At 44.2% G+C, this 27,894-nt stretch overlaps 1 protein-coding gene across 1 annotated transcript; it reads left to right on the forward strand.

The window, feature by feature from the left end:
• The first annotated feature begins 926 nt into the window (after nt 1-926).
• Nucleotides 927-27,882, forward strand: PRKAA2 (protein kinase AMP-activated catalytic subunit alpha 2). Its single transcript, XM_045028418.1, has 9 exons — nt 927-1,020; nt 11,042-11,183; nt 13,979-14,072; nt 15,792-15,936; nt 16,921-17,008; nt 19,619-19,843; nt 23,024-23,528; nt 25,318-25,444; nt 26,049-27,882. Exons 1-9 carry the CDS (start codon nt 927-929, stop codon nt 26,282-26,284), a joined length of 1,656 nt encoding a protein of 551 aa, XP_044884353.1. The 3' UTR covers nt 26,285-27,882.
• The last annotated feature ends 12 nt before the right edge of the window (nt 27,883-27,894 follow it).

The raw sequence follows: 27,894 nt of genomic DNA on the forward strand, positions 1-27,894 counted from the left end.
GGCCAATGCCAGGTGCCCCAGATGGAATGAACAGAACAGGTAACCAACAACTGATCCATTCCCTGTCGCCCATCCCCAGCTTCTGGCACACAGAGGCTAGGGAGGCCATTCCCCCCCCCACACACACCTTACATTCCCCAATACTGACACTGTGCACTCTGCCTCCCTCCCGCCCCGACACGCTGCCATTCCTCTCTTGCTTCCAAGCCTGGCACCCACCCTTCAGCCTGGCACCCTCCCTTCCTCCCCCCGTGCATGCACCATGCACCTTGCTAGCCTGACACTGTGCCATTCCTCGCTTGCTTCCAAGCTTGGCACCCACCCCTCCTCCCCCTGTGCATGGACCATGCACCCTGCAAGCCTGACACTGTGCCATTCCTCTCCCGCTCCTAAGCCTGGCATCCACCCCTCAGCCTGGCACCCACCCCGCCTCCCCCTGTGCATGGACCATGCACCCTGCAAGCCTGACACTGTGCCATTCCTCTCCTGCTCCCAAGCCTGGCATCCACCTCTCAGCCTGGCACCCTCCCCTCCTCTCCCCGTGCATGCACCATGCACCTTGCTAGCCTGACACTGTGCCATTCCTCTCTTGCTTCCTCAGCCTGGCACCCACCCCTCCTCCTCCTCCTGTGCATGGACCATGCACCCTGCAAGCCTGACACTGTGCCATTCCTCTCCCGCTCCCAAGCCTGCCACCCACCCCTCAGCCTGGCACCCTCCCCTCCTCCCCCCGTGCATGCACCATGCACCCTGCCTCCCTCCCGGCCTGCCCCTGCGCTATGCCCATCCCCCAGCCTGGCCCCACGCCATCAGTCCCCCTCCCCCCCGTGCCACCCCCCACGCCCAGGCTGGCATCGCCCTGCCCCGGGCCGCCCCCCCCGCCCGGCCCTGCTGCATTGTGGTCCCTCCGGCGGCGCGCAGCGAAGATGGCTGAGAAGCAGAAGCACGACGGGCGGGTGAAGATCGGGCACTACGTGCTGGGGGACACCCTCGGGGTCGGCACCTTCGGCAAAGTCAAGAGCTGAGTACCGGGGCTGGGCGCGGCGGCCGCCCCCCGCGGAGGGGGCGCCGGGGACCCGGGATCGCTCGGCTCCGGGGGCAGCGGCGCCGGGCGGGACGCAGCCCCTCGCTTCTGCTCCACGGGCTGGGCAGAGACGAGCCCCCTTCCCGCCAGGCTCCCCCCCACGGCAGCCCCCGCTCCCTTCCCCCAGGGCCCGCAGCGGGCAGGCCCCTGTGCATGCCCCATGCAGGCCCCCCCCCCAGCTCCCTTCCCCCCCAGGGCACCAGCTATGCAGCCCCTGGCCCTGCCCCAGCACACGCCGCCCCCCATTCCCTGCCCCGCACAAGCAGCGTGCGGTGTCCCTCTTGCCACCCGTGCATGCACCGTTCATCCCTCCTGCACCCGCCACCGGCCTGCACCCTCCCTCAGGGATGCACTGTGTGAAGTCCTCTCCCCCGTGTACGCCCCTCGCCTGTGCCCTGTGCAACCTGTAGGCATGTTCTATGTGGGACCCTCTTCCCTGTGTCACCCTCACCACTCCCCCGCCTGTCCAATTTCCCCCTCCTCCGCTGTGCAGCCTTTCCCTACCCTGCAGAAACCAGGCCAGGCGGGCAGCGTGTGGAATCCACTTCCCCTATGCCTGCCTGGTACCCTCGCCATGGCCACAGGCAGGGGACAGGCGTTCTTATGGTTGGTTGGTTGCTGTTGCCAGAGACCACAGTGACTGGGATTCCTGTGCAGGGAACCAGACCTGGCAACCGAGGCTGGAAATATTTGTCACGGGCATGTTGAGGCAGCAGCACAATGTCAAGCCACGTAGGTACCAGGCTGTGGGAGCCAGGCATGCTGCAGAGAATTGGCTTGGGCAGCAGTGTGGTGATTACAGCTGAATGATACCCTGCCTATTGTTCACACAAACGAATGTGGGTGTTAGGATGACCAAATGTCCTGATTTCATATGGATAGTCCCAATATTCAGGGCTTTTTCTTATATAGGCACCTATTACTCCCCCCCCATCCTGATTTTTCACACTTGCTCTCTGGTCACCCTAGTCCTAGTGGGTGTTGACTTTAAGAACTGAATGCTTCCCTCTTCACCTAGTATGTGTCCTTCCTAAAGCTGGAGTGTCCTTGCTGCCTGTGGGATATTGTGTGGGGCTGGTGGAGAGTGGGGACGCAGGCTACTCCTGGAGAGAAGAGGGTAATTGTGGCAGAGGAATGCTGAATGGGTGCGAGCAGGCGGTTTCAGGGAGATTCAACCCCCACTCTTTAATAACCATATGCAGTCATTTCTAACCCTGACCTTTACATTCCTCGTTTGCCTGTGGGTAAGAATAGAGAGTGTTCCAATGTTCATTCTGCGTATGGAGGGGATTGGGAACGAAGTGGTGACTGAAGGGACCTGTCTTAGCTATGCACTGACGACCAGCATCTTCGCGCCTGTTGTGTCAGCCTTGAGCTCCATCTGTGTCACCGCTGTAGAAGATGTAGCAGGTGTCACATTGGGGAATAGGGGTGGTGAGCAAGGGCCAAAGATGATTTCTTCTCCCTATCCCTAAATACATCATACTCCTAGAATCAAAGCGGCTTTGAGTTGAGAACTGTAGCAGAAGGGATAGGGAGTAAGGGTTGATATATACAGCAGAGGCTGATTCGTGATCAGTCAGAAGTCACCTTGCACTTTCAAGTCAGATACAAGCTTTGCCTCCGCTGTCTGAAAGATTTGTGAATAAAAGTACACGCATCTTCTTTTTTTCCTATTAATTCCAACGTTAAGTTGAATTTTGACTTTTCTCATATAACAGTACCAAAGAAAAATACACAATTCATCTGGTCTATAAGAAAAAAAAAAGTTCCTCTTCACTCAAAAAATCCCAAATGCCTAGAATAAAGAGTTATCAGGATAAATAAACCGGGCAAAAAGGGATCATTTAAATAATTAAATCATTACTGTATACAATCCTGACTTTCACACACAGCCAGCAGTTTCCCAAAGACACGTTTAAAGCAATGTAACCAATTCAGATTTAAGAAAAGTTCTTTTCATGGAGTAGTGCCTTATACATATAGTTTTTCTCAGTATTTTGCCTAAAACACCGTCCCCTTTTCTAATGGGAGTTCGGCGTATGCAAAGTGGATTTATGGTTTCCAAACAGAGATTAAACTAGGTGTGTTCTTTGTGTGCTAAATTATAGCAATTTTGATTTAATGGGCACTAGAGTAGCCTGTAATCATTATGTTCTAACAAGAAACATGAAGGAAATTAGATATATTATGAGCTATCAATTCAAGCTTATATATATTTTGCATAATTATTTCCTATTCACTAAGAACATGAAATATGTAGTCATTTTACAACCATTTTTCAGGCTGATTTGTTTTTAATAACGCTAGTGATCTGGCACTATCACTTTGCACAGTGCATTAGGGAAGTCACTGTTCCTGCCCCCCAAAAGCGTACTCTTCAAAAATAAGAAAACATAAGGGAAAAGGTGTGGGGATTATCAAGGAGGAAAAAAAGAAGGGATTTCTTGAAGATGAGGGATGGTATTAAGCAGGGACTGGATTTTGGTTAAAAGAGGAAGAGGTAACAGGATTCAGCAAGAGATCCAAGATGGGATGGGCTGAGTGGCTAGAAGGAGTTGTGAGAAGAGTCAAAGACAACAGTGAGATTACAGGTCACGGGGTTTCATTAGGTGTAGGCAAAAGTATAGTAATTAATAATGGCAGTAAACATATTATGGCAGCACCCAATAGCCCCAGCCAAGATCACGGCCACATTGTCCTAAATCAGAAAGGGCCATTTTTAGAAAGAGATTTGTTTACATCTCTTCAACACTCGCCTTGCTAACCGCTTAGGATGCGTGTTTGCCAAACGCTGACAATAATGCAATGGTCAATAGAAGAAGTAGGTACTTAAGAAGAATAACACTATAAATTTTCTTTTGACTCGGCGTCTCTGAGGCTGCGGTCAGCGTTCATGACTAGCCCTTGCAGTCATTGCCTCGTTGTTAGAACTAGATGGCTGCTGCTTTTTCTCTCTGTGCGTCAAAGTAGCACTACCCCCCCCAGGCCTAAGGATGGTTTTCCCCTCCACGCACATAGTAAGGTCACCCCATTGCCAATGGCAGCCAACGCTCCTGAGAAGGTTTGCTGCCACTGGCTGAATCCCACACCCCACTATTGCTCACCTCACTCCTAAGAGGGAGGGGAGGCGTGGAGCAGAGTTCTAGCAACATTACTTCATGGAGGTTTCCCAGCAGACAACCACCAGGTACCAAAAGGGAATGTGCTACACACCATCTGCTTCTAGCTCTTCCTTTTTCCAAGTTATGCTCATATTATCGCCCGTCCATCAGAATCAGGGGAGGAGAGAATCTTTTATTTTGGGCTGTGTGTGAGCAAAGGACAGGAACCAGTATTTCCCTCCCCCCCACCCACCCACAAGAAACTGGGGGAAATTAGTTGCAGGATCTACAGTTCTACAACCTATTTCTAATATTAGTATGTGAAAAATTGTTCCTGTACTGCGAGCAACAAGTTTCACAGCTTCCACAACATAGAATCATAGAAGTGGCTGGAAGGACCTCAAGAAGTCATCAAGTCCAGCCCCCTGCGCTGAGGCAGAACCAAGTAAACCTAGACAATCCCTGACAGGTGTTTATCCAGCCTCTTCTTACAAACCTCCAGTGATGGGGATTCCACAACCTCCTTTGGAACCTATTCCAGAGCTTAACTACCCTTGTAATTAGAAACTTTTCCCTAATATCTACCATAAATCTCCCTTGCTGCAGATTAATACTTGACTAACCTCCAGTAGAGAGGGAGAACTGTCCTCTTTTTAACAGCCTCTGACAATTGATCACTATCCTCTTTATAACAGCTCTTAACAGCTGTTATCAGCGGCCCCCCTCATTCTTCTTTTCTCAAGACAAAACATGCCCCGCTTTTTTAACCTCTCCTCAGAGAGCAGGTTTTCTAAACCTTTTATCATTTTTGTTGCTCGCCTCTGGACTGTCTCCAGTTTGTCCACATCTTTCCTAAGGGGCGGTGCCCGGGATTGACACGGTACTCCAGCTGAGGCTTCACCAGTGCCAACTGGAGTGGGATAATTACCTGCCATGCCTTACATATCACATTCCTGTTAATACCGCCCAGAATGATACGACCCTTTTTAGCAACGGCATCACATTGTTGACTCATATTCAATTCGTGATCTACTGTAATCCTCAGATCCTTTTCAGCAATACTACCTCCTAGCCAGTTATTCCCCACTGTGTATAGTGTAGAGGGACACAGACTCCCAACTAGACCCAGTAGCTTAAGATAAAATCACTGGAAAGAACAGAACACAAGCTAACCACCAAAGATAAAATGAAGGCTAGCCACAGCAACCTACTAAACAGGGCAGGAAAGTGTGTTTACTCCAGCATGGAAAGATTCCTCTGGCTGGAAACAGCTACATTAGAAACCTGAAGTGTTTAAAAGTCAATTTATAGTCACTCTTTGTCTCTCAAGACATAGGTGTAGGCTTAACAAGTCACTGGGGAGTGAAACAATAATATCTCTGTATCTAATGCTTACTGTAAGCAAAAGATGGATTACAAAGCAGACTGTTATTTTTAATTATTAATGTGTTTGAACTTAAAAAAAAAAAACCTGTAAAGGTGCGTGTTGTTTTTCAGGGGTGGAAAGAAGATAAGCTATTCAGCAGTGTTATTTCTTTATGTATCTTTCAGGCCCAGTCTAGCCTAATGAGTGAAGATGGGAGTGATGTAAATACATAGTAGAATATAATATGTCATTGGTATCTAAAGAACTGTGCTGAACACAGGGCTGAGATCTGGGTTCTGTTTCTGGCTGTGTCACTTCTGCATGACTGTGACCAAGCCACTTCACTTTGTTGTGCCTCAGTTTCCCCAGCTAAAGCAGTTATCTCATTCTTACTGACCACAAGAGATGTGGCATGGTATAATTCGTTCATATCAGAAAATGGTTTGAGATTCTCCAATGGAAGGCGCTTAAGTGAGCACATGCAAAGTATTATTATGCGTCATACTGTTGAGGTGTGTGATTTGTAGGCCTTAAATGTGGGGTTTCTATTGTCCTGCCAAATCATATGTCCTGGGGGCTTATCCATCCCTGATGCAAGGTCTATAGATATTGATGTGGTCTATTCCAGTCCCCTTTCTTGCCTCCCCCACTTCTCCAGAGAATGTAACCTGTACTCCATGTACATGCTACATTAACCCTGGCTGGAAGAGAGACTGACTTCCTTCCAGAACTATGCCACAAAGGGCCTGGGGCGAATTCTCCCAGTGCAGGGTCACCATAAGCGGCCATACGCTGTCCCCCTCACAAATGTCAAAGGGGGGTTGCTTTAGCGTAGCATTTTCTAGAAATTCTGGGCTACAGAGCAGCCCATAAGCAGCACGACATAGGGTGCTGTAAATCAGAGCAATCATTGGGAAGCTGTAATTTCCAGAATCCCAAGAGATGCAAAGGTGCCTCCTAATACTGATGATTGGTATTTTATTATATGTACTGCACAATGAGAATGACCCTGTTTACCTCAGCCCATAGTTAAATCCCTGACTTGCATGTATAATACAAAACTTTAGCATATTGCAGTTCATTTTAATGTTTTAAATATTATGAAGTAAATGGGACATGCAAAGTGGTGCTTTTATTTTCAAGGGTGGCCAAGTGTTTTATTTTTGGGATACTCTTATTGAGGAAAGAATCTCTGGCAGTGCTTATCTCTTCGCTAATAATAATGACCTCGTTCACCCAGAATGGTAACTGCGTTACTGCTCTGTCATTTTCACTCTCTGCTCCTGTTCACACTCACACTGCAATGGGCTTCTAGTGATCTGCTTAAAGCCTTTAAAATGATATGCTGTTAATAATTTAATGGCAGGGTTTATCCATAAAACAATTATTACTCCCTGTCTTGTGCTTCAGATTATTATTATGTGGCCTCCCTGATTACAAATGTCACTGTATCTTTGTGTTTATTGTAAGCAAGTTTTCAGTGTAATAAAAAAAAATCAAAACCAAAATAAACAAAAACCCCACCTGTGCCCCACCTTATTAATGTAGTATAAGAAACATTAACTGTTTTGTAACTCTATGTAATACAACGCTGTTAGATAGAAACAGCTGATTATGGCATTATTTTAAAAAATACGTATTAGAGTGCATTAAGCAAATTCTCAAGTAGAAATAAATCAGCTTTTAAAAATGTAGTGATTTTAATCTCTTAAAATATGTCAGTGGTTTCATTGGTTTCCCCCTGTTTTAGATTAAATTTTGGGTCTCTTTTCATACAGAGAACTCCTTAGCTGTGTAATTATTAAACTATAGATTTATTTTAAAGACTTAAATAAAGTTGATTCCTATGGAAGATAGTAAAATAAGTGACATCAGCGATAGAAAGGGCACCCAGAGCATTTACTAAATGTATGGTAATTAAAGATATGTAGCATCAGGACAAAACTGAGAATTTTCAGTTCAAACAATCTCAGTGCTAAGGTATGTCTGTGGGTGCGCGAGCTGGGTGTTTACCAAAAATTGTAGACAGAGAACTAGATACTTTTGAAAATAAATGTCTGTGAAAGATTCTGGGCATTGGCTGGAAAGACTTTGTTACAATGAAGAGTTCTGAGAAATCACCAACTATCGGCTCATTCATTGCCACCAGAATCAGAAGGATGCACTGGACATATCTGGGGCATGTACTCCAGATACCAACACACAGATTCCCACATGAAGGTACTGGTGTAAGGAAACGAGGGCAGTCAAGAGAAACCTGAAGAAGACCTCTTAGCCAGGAGGGCAGAACAGGTCATCTCTGTGCCATAGAATAGATAGAAGTAACAGCAAATGACAGAGAGGAATGGAAGAAACTAGTTTTTGGCATGTGTTCTAATTTAGGCATGGGAAGGATGTTATGTAATGGTAATTAACTATATGAAGCTAAAAGCAAAATATTAACCAACCCTGCAAAAAATTATACAGGTACTTATGTTTGCATGCTGTGAGTAGCAATGGGATGACTTACAGGTTGAAGTTCTGGCCTCTTTGAAGTCTCAGTGTCAAGAAAGACTCCCGTTAACATCAGTTGAGCCAGAATTCCACCCACTCTATGTCAAGTTAAACATGTGTAAGTCTTTGCAGGCTCCTCACCATTTCTAAAATTATGGGCAAAAAAAAATGGTGTTAAAGGCTTTCAAGTTGTAAACTGCGACATAAATGTTAATGTCAGAGGCATTATTGCTATGATATGCAAGGAGCTTCCTTTTTATAATTTTGGCTTCATACACACAGAACACTTTGTGACACAGGCTGTTGAATCACAAGGAATGGGTCTAATTCCAAGCTCTCACACACCATTTTAAATCTGATGTGATTCCACTAACCTCAGCAGAATTACTGCCAATTTACTTGAGTGTAAGTGAGAGCAAAGTCAGTCCCAGTGTGCTCAATAGGAGACAAACAACACCAACCCATTTCTCTCTGACCTGTATTTTTAAAGAATATACTAAAGTTTGCAGCAGCAGCATCTTCCCTAAAATCAGGGCTTACTACAAGTCTTAAGAACTGGTTTCCCCCTGCAGTATTCAGGAGCCAAGAAACACAACTGTGGAAACTCCCATCGAGTAAAGACTTCTGCAGAATTTGGCCTTTGCTGTTATTTTGCACACCAGGAGGATTGCATATAATTATTTAAGTGTGTAAAGTTCTATTTTTAAGACTAGGTTATTTGAGATTTACTCTACCCCTGTGACACAATGAATATTCTCCCCTGTGATTTATGAATATCTATTTCTGATTAACCTAATCTTTACATGCTGTAAATCCTTGCAATTTAGCCTTGGATATGAGCTCCACAGAGACAGATTGCCCCTTCAGGGACATATTTTTTTCAGTATTTTTTGTTTGTTTTTAGCACTTGTGTGCTAAGACTCTATAGGGAAAGTAATCTACGCCAGACTACATAACAGTCTAGGACTTGTCATTATTCTTGATTATATCTTTCTGCTGAACATAACCCCTGTACAGAGGGCTAGTTTAAGACCTATGCATCACGTAAATCCCACTTAAGCCCTGTAAGTTCACTGAGGGCTTGTCTACACTTAGCAGGAGGGGGATTGATGAGCGGCGATCGATGCATCAACGGTTAATTTAGCAGGTCTCGTGAAGAACCACTAAATCGACTGCAGATCGCTCTCCTGTCAACTCCTGTACTCCAGATCGAGAAGAGAAGGGGAATTCGACAGGAGAGCATCTCCTGTCAACATTGCATAATGTGGCCCCTGCGGTAAGTAGGTCTAAGCTATGTCGATTTGAGTTACGCTACTTACATAACTCAAATTGCGTAGCGTAGATTGAATTTCCCCTGTAGTGTAGACAAGGCCTAATGCTTAAGTGGGACATAAACCTTGTATTAATCAATTTCTCCCTTGAAGAACTGGAAGCCCTATGTAAAGGCAAGTCCCTTCCTGGCATCCTACTCCCTAGAGGACACTATAACTAGAGCTGGTTGGGAAATTTTCAGCAAAGCAGAGTGTCAGTCTCCCATGTGAGGGCCCTAACCACTGGGTTATTGTCTGTTCTTAGGGGAAGGGTGAGAGTCATAATATCTCACACTCACGGCAGTTTTTAAAGGTCTACTTTTTGTTCTAATGCAGAATGAAAAAATATGTTTACATTTAAAAAATTTGCTAAATGGAATTCTTTTCCAGACAGCCCTCCCCTAGAGGCCGCATGAAAATGTGTCTCTGCTTATTTTATCAGGGGTAAATCCTGAGATTTCCACTACGTGTTTATTAAGCTTTTGCAAAGATAGATGTCTGTGTAAGGCCTTCAGGCCTGGACCCCTTGGTTATGGTGAAAACAGTTTGGGAGAGGGTGGTTGAAGTATTCATCAAGTCCAGAGTATGGAATGTGACCATAATCTGTCATTCAGTCTAAATGCATTTTAGCAGCTAAGAAGTATTTTCTAGTTCTCACAAGAAGTAATACATTAAGTGGTGACAGAAGGAGGCTGGCTTAAGCTGACAAAAGCTGGGAAATTTCACATTAAGTTAAAAACTCTGAGCCACATTCTCTTATCGTGTTACACCACTGCTACCCATGTAAGTGATTTGGGCCAGTACAACTCAGAGCAGAGTTTGGCTTGCTCTACTGAAGCGCTCAATAAGGCATGCTTGGAAAATCCCAGTGTATGATACCTGCAGGGCTTTGTGGGTGAGAGAAAGTAGCTTTAGTTTAATGTGGTTAGAAACAGAAGGCAGCATAGGAGGGATTAGAAATATCTGTAGTTAGGGGAAGGATTGCAACATGAGGGGAGAGACACGGTTAACTTCATCCTTTCACCTCCCTCATGGCTTGACGTTCAGTGACAACAAAGCTGCACTTTAAAATACATAACTAGTCAGAAACTACTTGCTTGTGGATCTCTGGGTAAAACGTGTATAGACTTGTTATCCTTCAGTACAGCTTGCAGGATTTTGAGCACTCTGTATAGAACTTCATAGATAATGCTCAGTTCCACTCTCTCCATCCTGGGTGAGGATGGGAGGACTTTGAATGCTGCATAAGCTCATCCCTTTCATAGGAGTGCATGGAAAAAGTGCCTCAGAAACAAGTTCTCTGACCGCATAGTTTCCGTGTCCACCAGAGCTGTGGCCTCTGAAACTTTCTGTAAAGTGGTCAGTTGTGTCTACATCATAAATCCAGGCTTGGGGCCTGGACTGAAATCACCAGACTCATTTCACACAGGGCCACTGAGTCATCTGCAGATAGTGACAACAACGTGGCTTGGACTTGAATCACTAACCTTTATTAGTCATCTGAGTCATGGAATCCAAACACCAGTCCCCTGTGCAGGCCTCTGGTTCCCAACTTTCAGACAATTTACCCATTATGATCCTCCTCCCATTGGTCCCTCAGAACCCACCTATATCAGTAAGCTAAATTACTCCTACAGGTCATTGCATTCTCTTTAGTTACATTCTAATGTTCTCTTTCCATTAGTTGGAGAACACCAGCTGACAGGACATAAAGTAGCCGTAAAAATTTTAAATAGACAGAAAATTCGGAGTTTGGATGTGGTTGGGAAAATCAAGAGAGAAATTCAAAACCTAAAACTTTTTCGGCACCCTCATATTATCAAACTGTAAGTACTATTGCTGCTGCTTCTCTTTGTTCAGATTCCATTTCAACTCTATGGTGCGTCATAGGAAATTCTCTTGAATGCATTTCTGTTTTACTAGCAAATTACACTTGCCGAAGATGGAAAAGAGTGAAATAGTAAGTTTCCATTTTGAGAAGCAGTGAGCGGAGACAGCTAATTAATATTCTCTAAATAATTCATTCAAGACATTTTGTAATTTTTTGCAAATAAGTTGAGACATCTATTCATTATGGGCTTGTCCCAGGCCCATTGAAATCAGTGATTTCAAAGGGCTGAAAATCAGGCTGCCTTCGTGCAGTTCTAGTCATGAACCTACCAAGTTATAAATTAAGGCTTTAATCCTACAAGTCTTACACATGTGCTTCACTTTACTTGACTTCAGTGGAATGACTCCCAGTAATATACAAAGCTAAACAGGTGTACAGGTTTTTGCTGGGTTAGGGCCCAGTCTTGCTGCATTGAAGTCAGTGAGAGCAGAATCAGAGCCTTAGGGCTGGTCTACACTACGGGGGGAAATCGATCTAAGATACGCAACTTCAGCTACGTGAATAACGTAGCTGAAGTCGAAGTATCTTAGATCGAATTATCTACCGTCCTCACTGCGTGGGATCGATGTCCGCGGCTCCCCATGTCAACTCCGCTACAGCCGTTCGGGTTGGTGGAGTTCCGGAGTCGACAGGAGCTCATTCGGGGATTGATATATCGCGTCTAGATGAGATGCGATATATCGATCCCCGAGAAATCGATTGCTACCCGCCCATACGGCGGGTAGTGAAGACGTACCCTTAGAAAACTATACAGACCAGTCTCACTGGAAAGTTTGGGGTATTATCTTGGCAATCCCATGCATAGTAAACTTTATTGAATCAAGTTCTGCAAACTTACACCTGTATAAGCCCTGTTGTTTTCAATTGAAAGGCAATGGTGACGGAGAACTGAGGGCGACAAGTAACTACCATAGATGTCAATGGGAGTTATTGTTCTCTTTTCTCTTTTGGCCTGATCCGGCAGTCTTTGAAGGCAATGAGACTTTTGTTGGAGTAATGACTACGTGATAAGGCTCTTCAGGTGAAATCCTAGCCTCAAACCAATAGGAGTCCTCCATTAATGGTCTGGATATCAGAAGACTAAAGTTACCATTTTCAGTTTATGATGATAAAATTCAGGCAAGAATTTTCAAAACTGACACTCTAAGGTATCCGAATTTAAGTTGCAAATAGGTAACTGCACTGCAATAGTTTAGTATTCTCAGATTAAAAATCCAGAAACCTTAAATTTTAACTGCACAGATCAAGTTATTATAGTAGCCAGCCACTAAATACATTTAGCATTTCTATAAAATAAAGTGGTTGAATGGCCATTAGAAGGATAATCTGATGTTTAGAGCACTGGCATGTCATCTAGTGAAGGGAAGGGGTCAAATTCTGCTTCCAGTTAATCCACCGTAATTCTGAAGGAACTATTGACTTTAATGGAGTTACTCCACAGTATCACTAGCATATTTGAGAACAGATTGGTACCATTTCATAAAACAGGTAGCAAAAAGTGCTTCTCAAAGAGGCATCTGGCACCCTGAGTCTCAACCAGTTCTCATATATGTCAAAGAGAACAAATTATGGCCTAAAACAGGGGTCGGCAACCTTTCAGAAGTGGTGTGCCGAGTCTTAATTTATTCACTCTAATGTAAAGTTTCGCGTGCCAGTAATACATTTTAACGTTTTTAGAAGGTCTCTTTCTATAAGTCTATAATATATAACTACACTGTTGGTGGCCAGGACCCGGGCAGTGTAAGTGCCACTGAAAATCAGCTGGCGTGCCGCCTTCGGCACCCGTGCCATAGGTTGCCTACCCCTGGCCTAAAAATTAAATTTAAGTTAAGAACATCAGTAGGGTCTGGGCTAAATAATTGAGTCATGCAATGGTATGTTAAAGAAAATTAGCAAGTGAGAATGCATTACATGTATTTTCCATTTTACTTGATCTTTTTTCTTGTATACATTAACGAATTATCAGAGACTTTGGTTTACTGGATCTCAAACCACACTAAAGTGTTTTAACTCTTATTGATCTTTTGAGGGTTTTACTGAACACGATGTATTTACATGCAGTTTTAAGAAGACAGGAAGCTGTTTGTTCACTTCTGATGTAATGATACAGAACACAAATTCAACTATAAGTAGTGCAAACACAAAATCTTGAGTACAAGAAAATGGATGTGAACCTCAGCTGGTGTTGCTATAAATTTATGTAGCTTCATTGAGGTCAATAAAGTTATGCCAATTTACACTAGCTGAGAAACTGAAGTGTAATAGGAAAGATTCAAACTTTACCTGCCTATAGTACCTGGAGTTCTTTTCTCCTGCATCCTCAGTATAAAGGGGGAGGGGGAAAGGAATTAATATTCCTTTGTTGCTTTTGAAGGCAGCCTGCATCTCTTAAGACATTGCTGTAAATTTTAGCCAAAATGGAAATTTGAAAATCAGGTTAGTCCTAAGTGTGGTAAACTACTGTAGCAAACCTTTCAGAGGATTATGTAAAAGCTTAAGAAATAAAGAAATGAATTTGTGAAACAGATGCTTTCAACAGACCACTGAAAGCGATTATGTTTGTTTGCATCTTGAAATATGATTGCTTTTCATATATGGAAAGCAATTTTTATACACAAGATCAAAACAAATGTTTATTTTACAGAAGAAGTTATAATAGTAAACTGTTTAAAAATCTTGCCCTGTTGTTACTAATCAAGTCTTTCTAAATTCTCTCTTTTGTTTTTGAAGATATCAGGTCATCAGCACTCCAACTGATTTTTTCATGGTAATGGAATATGTATCTGGTGGCGAATTGTTTGATTACATCTGTAAGCATGGACGTGTAAGTGACAGTATCTTGTCAAGATAAAGATTCGTGTGGGAAAAGGATGGTGCTGAGGAATAAAATGGTTTTGCAAAATGGGATACTTTCTAGTGCAGGGATCGGCAACCTTTGGCATGCGGCCCGCCAGGGTAAGCACAACTGGCGGGCCGGGCCAGTTTGTTTACCTACTGCTGCATCCTCAGGTTCGGCCGATCGCAGCTCCCACTGGCCGCAGTTCGGCACTCCAGGCCAATGGGGGCTGCAGGCAGCAGTGCAGGCCGAGGGATGTGCTGGCCACTGCTTCCTGCAGCCCTCATTGGCCTGGAGCGCCGAACCGCAGCCAGTGGGAGCCGCGAGCAGCCGAACCTGCAGACGCGGCAGGTAAACAAACTGGCCCGGCCCACCAGGGTGCTTACCCTGGCAGGCCGCGTGCCAAAGGTTGCCGATCCCTGTTCTAGCTAAATGGAACAAAAATAGTCTTATCCCGAATATCTTGCATTTGGCCTAGAATACAGTTGTATATATCACTTTGCAACTACTCCATGTTGTGTTACAGCATATAAACAAAAAAACAAAACACAAAAACAAGCCAGAGAAATAAGCCAATCAAATAATAAACCTGCTGCTAAATACAAGGAGAATCACTAGTAACTGCCTTACGGATGTCTTGGTAGGTTTCATACAGCCACCAGCCAGGAACATAAGAACATATAAGACGGACTAATAAGGATCTCAGTTAGGATACCGGAAAAGCTCAGGCTACAATGCTAATGTTCTTCTCTCCCCGTAGTGTCACAAAATAAATGCATTTTATACTAAACTCTTTTGTATAAGTGCGCTGGTGGAAGGAGTCATTTTCATTGGTCCATTAAATCTATGAATACAATTCTGATTTACAGGATGATTTTTTTTTCCAGTTTTTAGAAAATACTTGATCTTTCTAAGTATTAAAGTTAGGCCCTTTCTGAACTTTGACATTTAGAAACTACATTTTTCATGAAAGAACATTACAAAATTGTCAGTATAAATGACCAGAAACACACTTTTTTTCATGAAAGAACATTACAAAATTGTCAGTATAAATGACCAGAAACACACTTTATTAGATCTAATTCCCCATTGCATTCTTCCCAATTATAGAATCATAGAGCGGCTCCATTTTAACCTCTACAAAGCCACCTACTTCATTCCTCATGACTGAATTGTTCCCTGTAGGACATTGTGCAATGCTTTCTCAAGTCTAGATTAAAATCTCCTGTGATGGGACTGCTATCGGTTCCCTTGAAAGACTAGGCCACCGTCTAATAGATTTCACTATTAGGAAGGTCTTTGTCAGTGCTTAATTTGTAATGAAAGAGGTGCTGAGATTCAGAGCAATTTTTTTTTTACATTCATAACTGACACAGCAAGCCCAGAGGTGCAGGGGATATAAACGGCCAAGATGTGCCGGAGCTCAGCCCTGACACAAATTCAGCACAGGTCTGTGTGACAGCCAGTCTAAATTGAGCTTTTCCTAATTTCGTCACGTGACTCCTAGTTATTAGCTTTATTTCAAAACAGTAATGCAATATAAAATGCAAGGAGAAAAATCTGCTTTATACATTTGTCTCTGTTTACAATCTGTTTACTGGAATTTCATCTGTGCATCATAGAGTTTTTCAGCTCCTGACGGAGCCACCACTGTTTTGCCAAGTGTCGTTTCAGAGAAAGCTTTAACCGTTTCCCGGTGTTTTGTAGGTGGAAGATGCAGAGGCTAGACGCCTTTTCCAGCAGATCCTCTCTGCAGTGGATTACTGTCACAGGCATATGGTTGTCCACAGAGACCTGAAACCAGAGAATGTGCTGCTGGATGCACACATGAATGCCAAGATAGCTGATTTTGGTATGTGACCCCAACAGCATTCCAGAAATGTAGCCAGCTACAAGCCACTTGCTGGAGTGTGTCAACATAACGTGCCTTACAGAACTGAGTCAGTTTGCATGGCCATTAACAATTTCATCATTTTAATTGAAGAGTTCATAATTGTAAACACTCACCCTTCAGTGAAGACGGGCATGGCTAGTGAGATCTCTTGTGTTTGTAGTATAAACATACATGGGTTTTAGAACAGTGGAGAAACAAGGTAATTTGCAAATTCATCATTGTATTCAGCGTAATAATTAAAAAAAAATGAGCTAACATTCATGGTAGACTCCAATGCAGTAACATCGGTACAGAATTTGTCCCCGTATGACCATAAGAATGGCCATACTGGGTCAGACCAAAGTTCCATCTAGTCCAGTATCCTGCCTTCTGACAGAGACCAATGCCATGTGTTTCAGAGGCAGGGGCGGCTCCAGGCCCCAGCATGCCAAGCATGTGCTTGAGGCAGCATGCCGCGGAGGGCGCTCTGCCGGTCGCCGGGAGGGCAGCAGGCAGCCAGCCTTCGGCGGCATGCCTGCAGAGAGTCCGCTGGTTCCGCGGCTCCAGTGGACCTCCCGCAGGCGTGCCTGCGGCAGGTCCACTGGAGCGGCGGGAGCGGCGACCGGCAGAGCGCCCCCCGCGGCATGCCGCCGTGCTTGGGGCGGCGAAATGTCTAGAGCCGCCCCTGTTCAGAGGAAATGAACAGAATATGTAATCATCAAGTGATCAATCCCTGTTGCTCATTCCCAGCATCTGGCAAACAGAGGCTAGGGACACCATCCCTGCCCATTTGTAATGCATGATGCCCCACCATTCCAGAAATCCCCAATTGTTTCATTTTATTATTTCATAATTTCCCCCACTCCTTCCCTTGTTACTCCTCCTGACATCCTTTTAGAAGCATAGAATTCTCGCTAACCAAACATTAAAGCATGTGTCAATATGCAAGAATCTTGCTTTTAGGGTTGTCGAACATGATGTCAGATGGTGAATTTCTGCGAACCAGCTGTGGCTCCCCAAACTATGCAGCACCTGAAGTCATCTCCGGAAGGTATAACTTAGCATTGAGAAAACCCACTTTAATGCAAGTGCATGTTCAGGTGTGATTCTTGCATTTGTTCTTATATGTGAAACCTATTCTGTACTACTGTTAAAATAGCTGGAGCTTCCCCGCCTCCTCCACTCCTCCATTTTTAAAAGTGGGAGTGAATCTAGTGACAAAACTTTGTTTAGTTTTCTCTGATTAAAAATAGAATATGATCTTTCTAAAAAAATTAAAAAGTTATTAAAAGACATTTTTTGTTTATATACCTAAATAAAGAATTAGGTAAATATATTTTTGATCTGAATCCTTTTCATATGCAATGAGTTTCCCTCCCCAAAATTTTTATTCACCCAATATGCCAAATTTTGTATCTGTCTATCTGTAATTTTGTTATGTCGGTACAGAGAACTAGTCAGTGATAGACCAACCAATTTTACCTACCCACTTCCCAAACCTTAACAATGGTCTCTACCCCTTTTCCATACCTTAACGGTGGTTCCATCTGAAAAGTCTTATTTTCTAGCTTCATTTAATCAATTTCTTTTTTCAAAAAAATGGTTGCTGCTGTCATGGGACAGAATGTTCATGACTTCCTGTTAAATTAATGATAAACAAAACTGTGAAGCAGTCATGCACTACAGTACTGCTGGTATTTGGCATTTATACAGCACCTTACCTATTGAAAGCACGGCCCAATCCTGAACTGATCTTCATCATACCCAGATGGAAGTAGTACCTTTTCTTTCCCATTTCACAGTTGTGAAAATGGAGTTTCAGAGACAAACTGATTTGCCCAAGTCCATACAGCAGGCCAGTGACAGAATCAGGATTAGAATGAAGGATTTCCTAATTTAGAATCCTGTACATATTCTTCATAACCACCTGTTTTCCAGTCACGCACCAATTATTTTTTTATACTATGTCTGGTTTGCATTCATTTGAACAGCAAACAGGTGGCAAAATCCCAGTACACTTTCCCCATATCATTTTTACTGCTGTATCTCATCTAACAGGCCAAATAAACACAGCATTTTGATGAATGTGGATTATTTCTGATTAAGTTCCCTGTCACTTATGCCAGTGGAAGTGATGGCAGAGTTCCTTCTGAATTAGACCACCAGAGGACTCAGTTGAGGCAACAACTGCACTTACAGGGATCCGTGAGTCATGCTGGCCAGACAGTGAGCAAAGCCAGAAAGTCCACAGCTGCTGCAGCTCCAGAAAGAAGCTGCAAATCAAGGTTGTCCCAACTTCCTTTAGTAGAGCTCTAACCATGCTTTCATTCAGGCAGTATAGAAGATAGTGCTGTATCAGAGGACAGCAAGAGAAAAGGTACAAGTTGCTGCCCTCTAGATCCCAAAGGATTGCAAGGACTCCACCGGTTCAGTTTATTAGAATGAATAAAAGAAACAAAACCACCATATACGTCAAAACCAGGTTCATCTACTAATCTCCTGACTATATTGCCTTTCGTTTATCAGGTCTCCCCTCAGACTCCCTCACTGCTGCTCAGCTTTTCAATTTATATCCTGGAAGGGGTTCCCACCCTGCCCTGCTCTTAAAGGGACAGCAGCTGTCAGAATTATCACTACAATGTTTTTCACATAGCGTGGAGATTGGTCAGTCTGTTAGTTCTGTTGTATGACATTGCACATGGACTTGTTTAGGAGACCAGAGAATGTGAGCGGATTCAAAATTCACCTTCTGCTATGGCCTGATGGCTAACACAGCATGAAAGGACAGGTTGTAAGACAGAGCAGATATATCTTGCTTGGGCCTAAAAATCAAATCAGTTTTCATCCTATCAATCTGGGAACTAGCAGAAACACTGAGCCCCCAGAATTGTCAAAAACAAGACCCTAATGAGAGGTATACTGATGCATCTAAATAGTTGGCCATTTTTTTCCAAAAATGCTGAGTATTCAGCTGCTTTGATTGGCCTTAGTAGGAGCTGCTGGGTGACAAGCACTTTTGAAAATAGAGCGAGCTATTTAGGTGCTGGAGTATGGTTGTAGGAGCCCAACATTAGGCATCCAACTTTTGAAATTTTGGCCAAGGAGGAGCATGCTCACAATATTACTGAAAAAAATCCAACCCTCAGTAATCAAAGGAGTGTATGAAGGGCACCCAAGCTTTGTGATAACCAAGCCCATGTTAGCAGTTTCCTAGAAGCCTAAGTAGTGGATCGGACTTGAATACAGATTTCTTACATAAAAAAATATAAATGTACACAGGTGTAATATTTGCTTGTAGTTATATCTGCCTTGGTGGATGTATAGAAATAGTTGGCTGAGTCCATCAGCCATTGGAACAAGAAAACAAGCTTTTCACAGAGCTGTTGGAGAGGAAGAGCAAACTTGGTTCCTAGCCTCTTAGATTAATTAGTCTCTGTGGGTTGCACCTCCATGTCTCAGTTTGAGAGAACCAGAGAAGCTACAGTGAGGCTGAGTTTTAGGGCACTGGAGTAGGAGTACAAACTGAAGCATTTAACCTGCAGGGTCCACTTTTAAAGTTCCTCTGCTATATTATAATCTCTACTACAAAGCATATAATGCCGATTGGTAAACAGATAAAACATGGAAAGGAAATCTTCTCTGTTGTCCTGACTTTGTTTAGGTTGTATGCTGGCCCTGAGGTGGATATCTGGAGTTGTGGTGTTATTCTCTATGCTCTTCTCTGCGGAACGCTGCCATTCGATGATGAACACGTTCCCACGCTCTTTAAGAAGATCCGTGGAGGTGTTTTCTACATCCCTGAATACCTCAACCGTTCAGTTGCCACTCTCCTCATGCACATGCTGCAGGTTGACCCACTCAAGCGAGCAACCATCAAGGACATAAGGTAATGTCACATGTCAGAAGTCACAGCAGAAGCCTCTCTCTTCAAATAGACCTTGTGTGTGGTGGGCAAGCTGTTTTGTGGAACTCAGGGCTAGCTGATACTGAAAATGTACAATGGCAAAGCTACATCTCTCATGGCATGAAAAATCCATACCCTAAGAAATGTAGCTATGCCGACCTAAACCCTGGTGTTGACAGTGCTAAGTTGATGGAAGAATTCTTCTTTTGAGCTACCTACTGCATCTCAGGAGAACCCCTCCCATCGCTGTAGTGAGTGTCTACACTGAAGTGCTCCAGTCGCGCAGCAGCAGCTTTTTAAGTATCAACGTACCCATAGTTTCTGAAGGTTAGTAGGTGCATTTCAGCAAGTAACCAGGACCTTTTATATTGCATTATAAAATGGTCTGAAGTATCCTTAATGGTGCTTGGCAAAAGTAGCCATATGATGCAGTAATGCTAAGAAATTAGCATTCATCGGCCATGTTTTGTTGCTTAATTTAACAACTTCTTCCTTCTGAATGCAGTTTCAGCATACAGTGTATTTAATATGCAGAGTCACAGCAAACATGAAAAGATGCATAGACCAAGAATGCAGGATCCACAGCCCTAACTCTCAAAATTAAACACATGAAAAATGTTCCTTAATGAGGGCAAATGGCTCACCTTTAAATGTAGTATAATTTTCTCATCTAGCAAATTAATAAGATGCTGCTGTACCTCTATCTGCTCACATTACCATATAAATTCAGGTTAATGTGAGCACTGAGATTCCTTAGTAGATGTTTGGGCCTTTAAATATAATTAAAAATGCATGTCTGACAGCAGGACTTAAAGATTCTTAGAAACTGAAGAATTTTAGAACAGTGTTGTAAACTAGGAGCATTCTCTATCTTTTGTGAAATACATAATAATAATTAAATCTAAGTGACGTCTTAAAATAGGCATTTAAATGTCACAACCATCCAAAAGTCCTTGGGTATTTAATTCATTTGGAAAGGATGGTTTTATAGTGCCACCGCCGTCCTAAAGTGAAAGTGGTGCCTTTATTTTCAAGTCTCTTAGTTTAGTGGATCTATTTGCATCTTAGGGGAGGAGCGCCTATGAGGGGAGGACAGCTGGTAATGGGATGTGGAGGATGGGTGACCACTTTGTAGCTACATCAGCACAGCAGTGACCAAGAGTCATTACCATGTGATGGGTGTTTGGGTCTCAGGCCAGCTCCTAACATACACATATAATCACAGTTGCAGTGCCGGATGAATGATATAGGGTTTAGTTCACTTGCAGGTGCTATTATTAGGGGTTGGCAGCACACTTAATCCTGTAGGTGTGGGTTTGCATGAGGAACCCCACCCCCCCAAGGGCTCCTGCTCTGGGACGCCATCCTACACATTGTGTTTGCTGCCTTCGGGCTGCGTACAACCATCTAGTTGCTCCCAGAGGTTTAGAGAGGCAATTTTGTGGCAGCACCTTTTCCAGACCCAAATTATGCTCTCCAGGGTGTGACCAATGCCTACCACAGTCCATGCACGAGAGGCAGATTTTAGTCACCACTCCACCCCCATGCAGGGGCAGAGAAACACTCGCTTGCCAACTATCTCTAAGATGGAGTTGCCCCATGGTGCCTAGTGTGATAACCAGTGATTGCCACCAGTGTTTTCCCAGTCTCACTGCCCTATGGAGATGGATGTATGCTGAACACCTCCCCTCCCCCTCAAAGACTTTGAAAGCATTGGAAAAGGCAGTGGCCACAATTCATGCCTCAAGAAAAACTGAAATCCCAAGGGAGGCCAGTAGAGGGCCTGTCTGCAGACGGCACAGGCAAAATGGGGAGGGAGCAAGGGCGGGGGTGCCTTTTGGAGGGTGGCCTGTCTGTAAACTGAACATCAGCCTGGATTTGTGAACCAAGGCTGATATTCATTGATGTGGTGTCATGGGGTCCACTCACCACTGGTGGTGCCTCCTCCTGGGCGCTCTGGGGATTAGATCTGACCAGGCATTGCACCCTCCTCCAGCGTTCTCTCTCACATTCTGCGGGCCCCTCTTGCTCCAGGAACTGCAGCCTCCCCTCCAGCCGGGTCACCACATGTTCCCCTATCCAGGGGTAGCCAAGTCCCTCTTGACAGGTGGGCTCAGACAGTGTTCCTGCTCACTGGTCAGCAGCTGGTAGCGGGACCCAGGCCCATCCTCTAATCAGGGGCCTTCTAGTCAGCAGCCAAGGCCTGCATTCCTATTCCTTGCAACTATTCTCCTGAACCATCTCTCACCATCTCCCACCGTCTTTGCTTTCCCCCACCCCCTCTGCCAGCCTCCCACCAGCCTCCTCCCAGGGAGTACCCACAGACTACCCTCCATAGTCCTGAATACACCTTCCCTTCTCCCAGGGAATATCTGCAGCGCCCCCCTGTTGCCAGCTTCTTAGCTTACATAGGCCTTACTTGGTCCTGTCCAGCTGAGCCTGTTCTACTTAAATCGCTGGCTCCGTCTCCAGTTGCAGCTCGGGAGCTAATTGGCCTACCTGGCCACCTTCACCCTTGCAAGCCTTGTGTGGGGTCGACACTCCATCACATGCAGGAGACCCTGCACACACGCTCCTGGCTTTGTTTGGTGTGACTATTTCACACAACTCACAGTCTTGTTGGGAGTTACAAGAGAAAGACCAAAAACTGAATCAGCATGGCAACTGCGCTGTCCCTCGCCCCTCTAGTCAGTATTGTTGCAGTACCTTAGTCTGAGAGAAGCATGCTGTGGTGCTACCTGTGTGTTGATAAATAATTAATAGTTTGCAGGGCTGTCAAATCAAGGCCTTCCACAAGCACTTTGTTTGCTAGAATATTATAGTAGTGGCCATGCCTGTTTCAGGTTCTGCCAAACTCTGGGCCACGCTGATGTCTTGTGGCAATGAGTTCCACTGCCTAACTAAAGACTCAGACATCACAAAAAATAATGGGCTTGATTGTCAACCGGTGTAAATCATTGTAGCTCCATTGAAACAACAAAGCTTTGCCAGTTTACACCAGCTGAGGGTCTGTCTGATAGGTTCGACTCCCTTGACTCTCCCCACCTCCCCAGGCCATAGCTCATAGAATGAATCACCGCTAGGTTGCCCAACTGTAAATACAGACTCATGGCTACACTCTCTCTCTCTCTGTAGTCACAGTTTCATTACTTTTTCCCCTAGAGAACACGAGTGGTTTAAACAAGACTTGCCCACTTACTTGTTTCCAGAGGATCCTTCTTACGATGCCAATGTCATTGATGACGACGCAGTGCGGGAAGTTTGTGAGAAGTTTGAATGCACGGAGTCAGAGGTGATGAACAGCGTGTATAGCGGTGACCCCCAAGACCAGCTTGCAGTAGCTTACCACCTTATTATTGACAATCGGAGAATCATGAACCAAGCCAGTGAGTTCTACCTCGCCTCTAGTCCTCCCACTGGCTCATTTATGGATGACAGCACTATGCACATACCTCCGGGGGTAAAACCGCACCCAGAGCGGATGCCTCCTTTAATAGCAGACAGTCCCAAAGCACGGTGTCCCTTGGATGCACTGAATACTACCAAGCCAAAACCTCTGACTGTGAAAAAAGCCAAGTGGCATCTAGGAATCCGCAGTCAAAGCAAACCGCATGACATCATGGCTGAAGTGTACCGAGCTATGAAACAGATGGATTTTGAATGGAAGGTAGGAAATATCAGTGCTTTGTGGCCATTTTCAAGGATCATTTTCTTATAAGTTCTCCTGATCTGAATTGTTCAGTGCAGTTAGTAGGTATTATTACAGGATTGTCTGTTTTGAACTAATGCCACTGTATTATCATCTCTAGTTTATTATTTTTACTATTACGAACACTCAACATGAAATAAGCTCCACATGTATTATGGACATAAAATATGCACTTCCTTATTTTAACTCTCTCAGCCTAGGTTGGAAGAATAATTCTTCCTCATTTAGCTGTAGGGAAAGCAGGAGCTGGTCATATTTCTAATTTTAGTGACCAAATACCTTGAAAGCTCTTGCATGGGTCATAACAATCACGTCCTGAAACTACACAATCTGTTCCCTTTGTGCTTTTCTTAAGGGCTATATAGGCTGTGTTACTCTGTGGACAAAAGTTTTTACTAGTGAAACTGTACTTATGATTGGTGAAGGTACATCCATGTCTAGCTTTTTTACAAAATCAGACATAAAAATACAAAAAAGTGTCACTGCACACCAGTACTGAAAATTCCTGACTCTCTCATTTTAAACCATAAAACTATAAAATACATCAATTAGAATATAAATATTTTACTTACATTTCAGTGTATAGTTTATATTGCTCTATCTACAAGTCATTGTATGACATTTTAGTTTGTACTGACTTCACTAGTGCTTTTTATGTCCCCTGTTGTAAAACTAGGTAAATCTCTAGATGAGTTGATGTAGAAGACTTCTGCATGCCCCCCGGGGTACACATACCCCTGACTGAGAACCACTTGTCTAGTCTGCTCTCCTGCATAAGTCAGACAGTAGAACTTTCCCCAGTCACCCCTCTATAGATCACAATTACCTGTATTTGACTAAAGCATATCTTCTAGACCTTGGACTGTTTTCCAACACAGGTGACTGTATTCAAGTTTTACCCCACTCCCTGGTTTGGCAGGCAGAGGGCAGAGTAAGGGTGTTTAGTTACAACGGAGCAGAAATATATTATTACCATTTCATTCAACTAATATTTGCTCTCTGAAGTAGATCTGAATGTGTCGCTCTTCTCCCCCAAGAAAATGCTTTCTCTGTTCAGTGAATTGATTTGCTGTCATTTCTGGAAGCCTGCTCCCTTTCTCTTTTTTCGGTATTATTTATTTGTATGGCAGTAGCACCTAGAGGCCCAAGGCACTGTCCAAACATACAACAAAACCCTGCCCCAAAGAGCTTACAGTCTAAATAAAGATACTGGGGTCTGCAACAGCTAATAGCTTGGTTAGATGCACAGCAAGACAGAGAGCTAATGAGCCAAATTTATCCCTGGTGCAGCTCTACAAATGGAAGTGGAATTACACCCAGAATGAAGTTAGCTAAATAGTTCTGTAGGCGATGAAGTTTTTTCTAGTATTCAGCTTGAGCAATAGTCGTCCGCACCCTAAGACTTAGCTCCACAAACACGATTCACCTCCCAACAGACCTGCCATCCATGCAAATCCTTTATAAACTGCGTACAAAAGGAAGAGATTGTATTGAGAGTTACACATGTGGGCTAACAGGGTGGCAAGAGAGGTGCGCACAACCCTAACTGAAAAGCACTTAACATTAAAAAAAAAAAAACACAAACACAATTTTAGAAGAAACTAGGATATTTATTTATTTAAAGCAATCATTCTTTCCAGACAATGTTCTTTTCTTGAAATGTTTCACGCTGCGGGGAGGGGGGGGGGGAGAAATGTTCTTTCTACAATCTTGAATTTTATTCCTGAAATAAAGTTACCTGTTTTAGGTGGTGAACGCCTATCATCTTAGAGTGCGTCGAAAGAACCCGGTGACCGGGAATTATGTGAAAATGAGTTTACAGCTTTACCAGGTTGACAATCGCAGCTATCTTTTGGACTTTAAAAGCATTGATGGTAAGCAGGAAGAGTTGTGGCATGACAATTGAATCGCATAGAATGGGGAATTTTGAGGGTTTTGTCACTTTATATTTTCAGACTCTCCTTTGGTATCTGCTAGTGTTTCTAGTCCACTTGAGTAACTCTGCTCCATTCATCTCCACTAGCGCTACTGTGACAGTTTAATAGTTCCTTATACTTGAGAAAGGGGAAAATCAATTCCAACGAGCCTACCCATTTGTCACTGCACAATATACTTTTTCCTCATCTACTGCAAACTCGTTTTGATCTTAAGTGATCTCACACAGCGAAGTGTGTAGAAGTAGCTAGATTCCAGAGCACATATGTATTTTTACTTTATAGAATCTCCCAAGCAGGTACACGCCACGAGCTTTAAGCTAAGACTACCTTTCCCCCCTACTACTGTAATTGGTACAGTTCTAGAGTGAAATCCTGGCCCCACTGAAGTTAACGGGAGTTTTGTCACTGACTTCAGCGGAGCTAGGATGTCATTCCTAGCATGTGTGTACCGTTGATGTAAGGGTTCCTTTCTTGGCCAGGCCTCACCCCGGGGTAGCAGCTGAGTAGATTTTAAATAACGCTATTTGTTTGTGCATTTAAGATGATGTCATGGAGCAGAGGTCAGGCTCCTCCACACCACAGCGCTCATGCTCTGCGGCTGGCTTGCACAGACCAAGACTGAGTATTGATTCTACCACTGCTGAATTCCAGTCGCTTACTGGATCCCTGACTGGCTCCTTGATTGGGAGCATGGCCTCCGTTACTCCACGCCTGGGTAGCCACACCATGGATTTTTTTGAAATGTGTGCCAGTCTGATCATGGCATTAGCTCGCTGATGCTCAGTGCTGAGGCTTCTGTCCCTCGTCACGCGTGATTGCACTGAGAATCTGGTCCTAGGTTATTTCTTTTTCCGTTGGTTTTGTCGTATCCTGGGTATAGTGTACACCGTAGTGCAAAAACACCCCCCCCAAAGACCCAAATACTCCCTTCAGTGGATCCAGTTCCCATTACAAAGCACTGAGGGAACTAGAAACAGGCTTGTCTCATTTATTACCCTAGTTTCACCACAGTATAAACCAGACTGCTTTTACTAGTGAAGATGAATGGGGAAAAACTGGGCATGACTTTAAAACAGTAACTGCATCAGTAAACAGCCCTTCCCTAAGTGCTACCTGTCTCTACTTGTGGAAACTTGGCTAGCCTCAATATCTACAATATGGATATTCTCTAGTGACATATATAGTGTATCCCCTGTGCTATTCAAGGGGGCTCACTCGGGTGAACCCGATGAAAGGTGTAGACAAGTAACTATATTAAATTAAATCCAGCTGTAATAAAACTACTGCAGTATTTACAAACTGATGCCAGCCAGCCTCTGTTAACAGCTCTGACATAAAAACCAGCAGCTGCATGGAGGTTTCTGTGATCTTGGAACATGCAACCCCATTTTATATATGAGGTGGCAGAAGTGCAGGGTCACACACGAGTCACAGCTCACACCTTTCCGAGACCTTCACACATTAAAGGCTTTGAATTCGAGAGAGCTGTTTCCCCAGAAGATTTCCCCCTCCCTCCCTCCTCCATTGCACCTGCTTTGGGTCTATGGAATAGTCCTGGCCTGGTGGCCTCTTTTTAATGTTCAAAGATATGTGGCTTTCCCCAGCTCTGGCCACCAATTGCATTGCACAGTGTACACTCAACCTGCTTTTGATCACGTTAGGGCTCCTGTAAATTACTAACAGCCTCACCTCCTACAAAATATTTCAAATAGCTGCCTCATAAGCAGCACAGATTTTTGACCTGGAGGAAAATTCTTAACTCCTCAGTAGCTGAAGCCCATGCCAAGTTTTGTGCAATGCCCTGTTTAACACTTCTGAGTAGTAGTCACCGCTCTCTCCTTCAGGGTATCATCCCTCCTGAGCAGAAGCAAGTGGGGGAGAGGCAGGGGGATTGGGTGGAGGGAGCCATTTGAGAACAGGGTACTGAAGGTACTTCGTGGGAACAGAGAAAGAAAGAATCTAGAAGAGGGACTGTTGGGGAGTTGACACTGTCTGGGTGGTATTATCAAGGACAGTGGGAACAGAACCGCTCCAGTCTGCTCCTCACCCCATTAGCTGTCCAGGCCCATCCCAATCCTCTTTCAGCCCATAAGTGACAAATAGCTGGCTTGCTTAAGTGGTAGTGGCAGTTTTCCTTTGTGAAATACACAGGCACCTGTGAGGTTCAACAGGGTTTACATTTCAACTGATCTTTCTCATAGCAGGTCCCTTTCTTTATCCTTGATCCCTTCCCCAAGTCAGCTGCCAAATGTACCTTATCGGTCTTACAGTGTAGAGGGGCTCCCTCTTGTACTGTTTCCTGATAGTCAGCAGTTAAGTTTCAAAGTGGCGTTCCAGGCCTTAGGGCTTTCGTGTACTTCTAACGCTCAATAGACCGTGACCTTCGC

This window comes from Mauremys mutica, chromosome 8 (genome assembly GCF_020497125.1).
Source record: "Mauremys mutica isolate MM-2020 ecotype Southern chromosome 8, ASM2049712v1, whole genome shotgun sequence".
Lineage (NCBI taxonomy): Eukaryota > Metazoa > Chordata > Testudines > Geoemydidae > Mauremys > Mauremys mutica.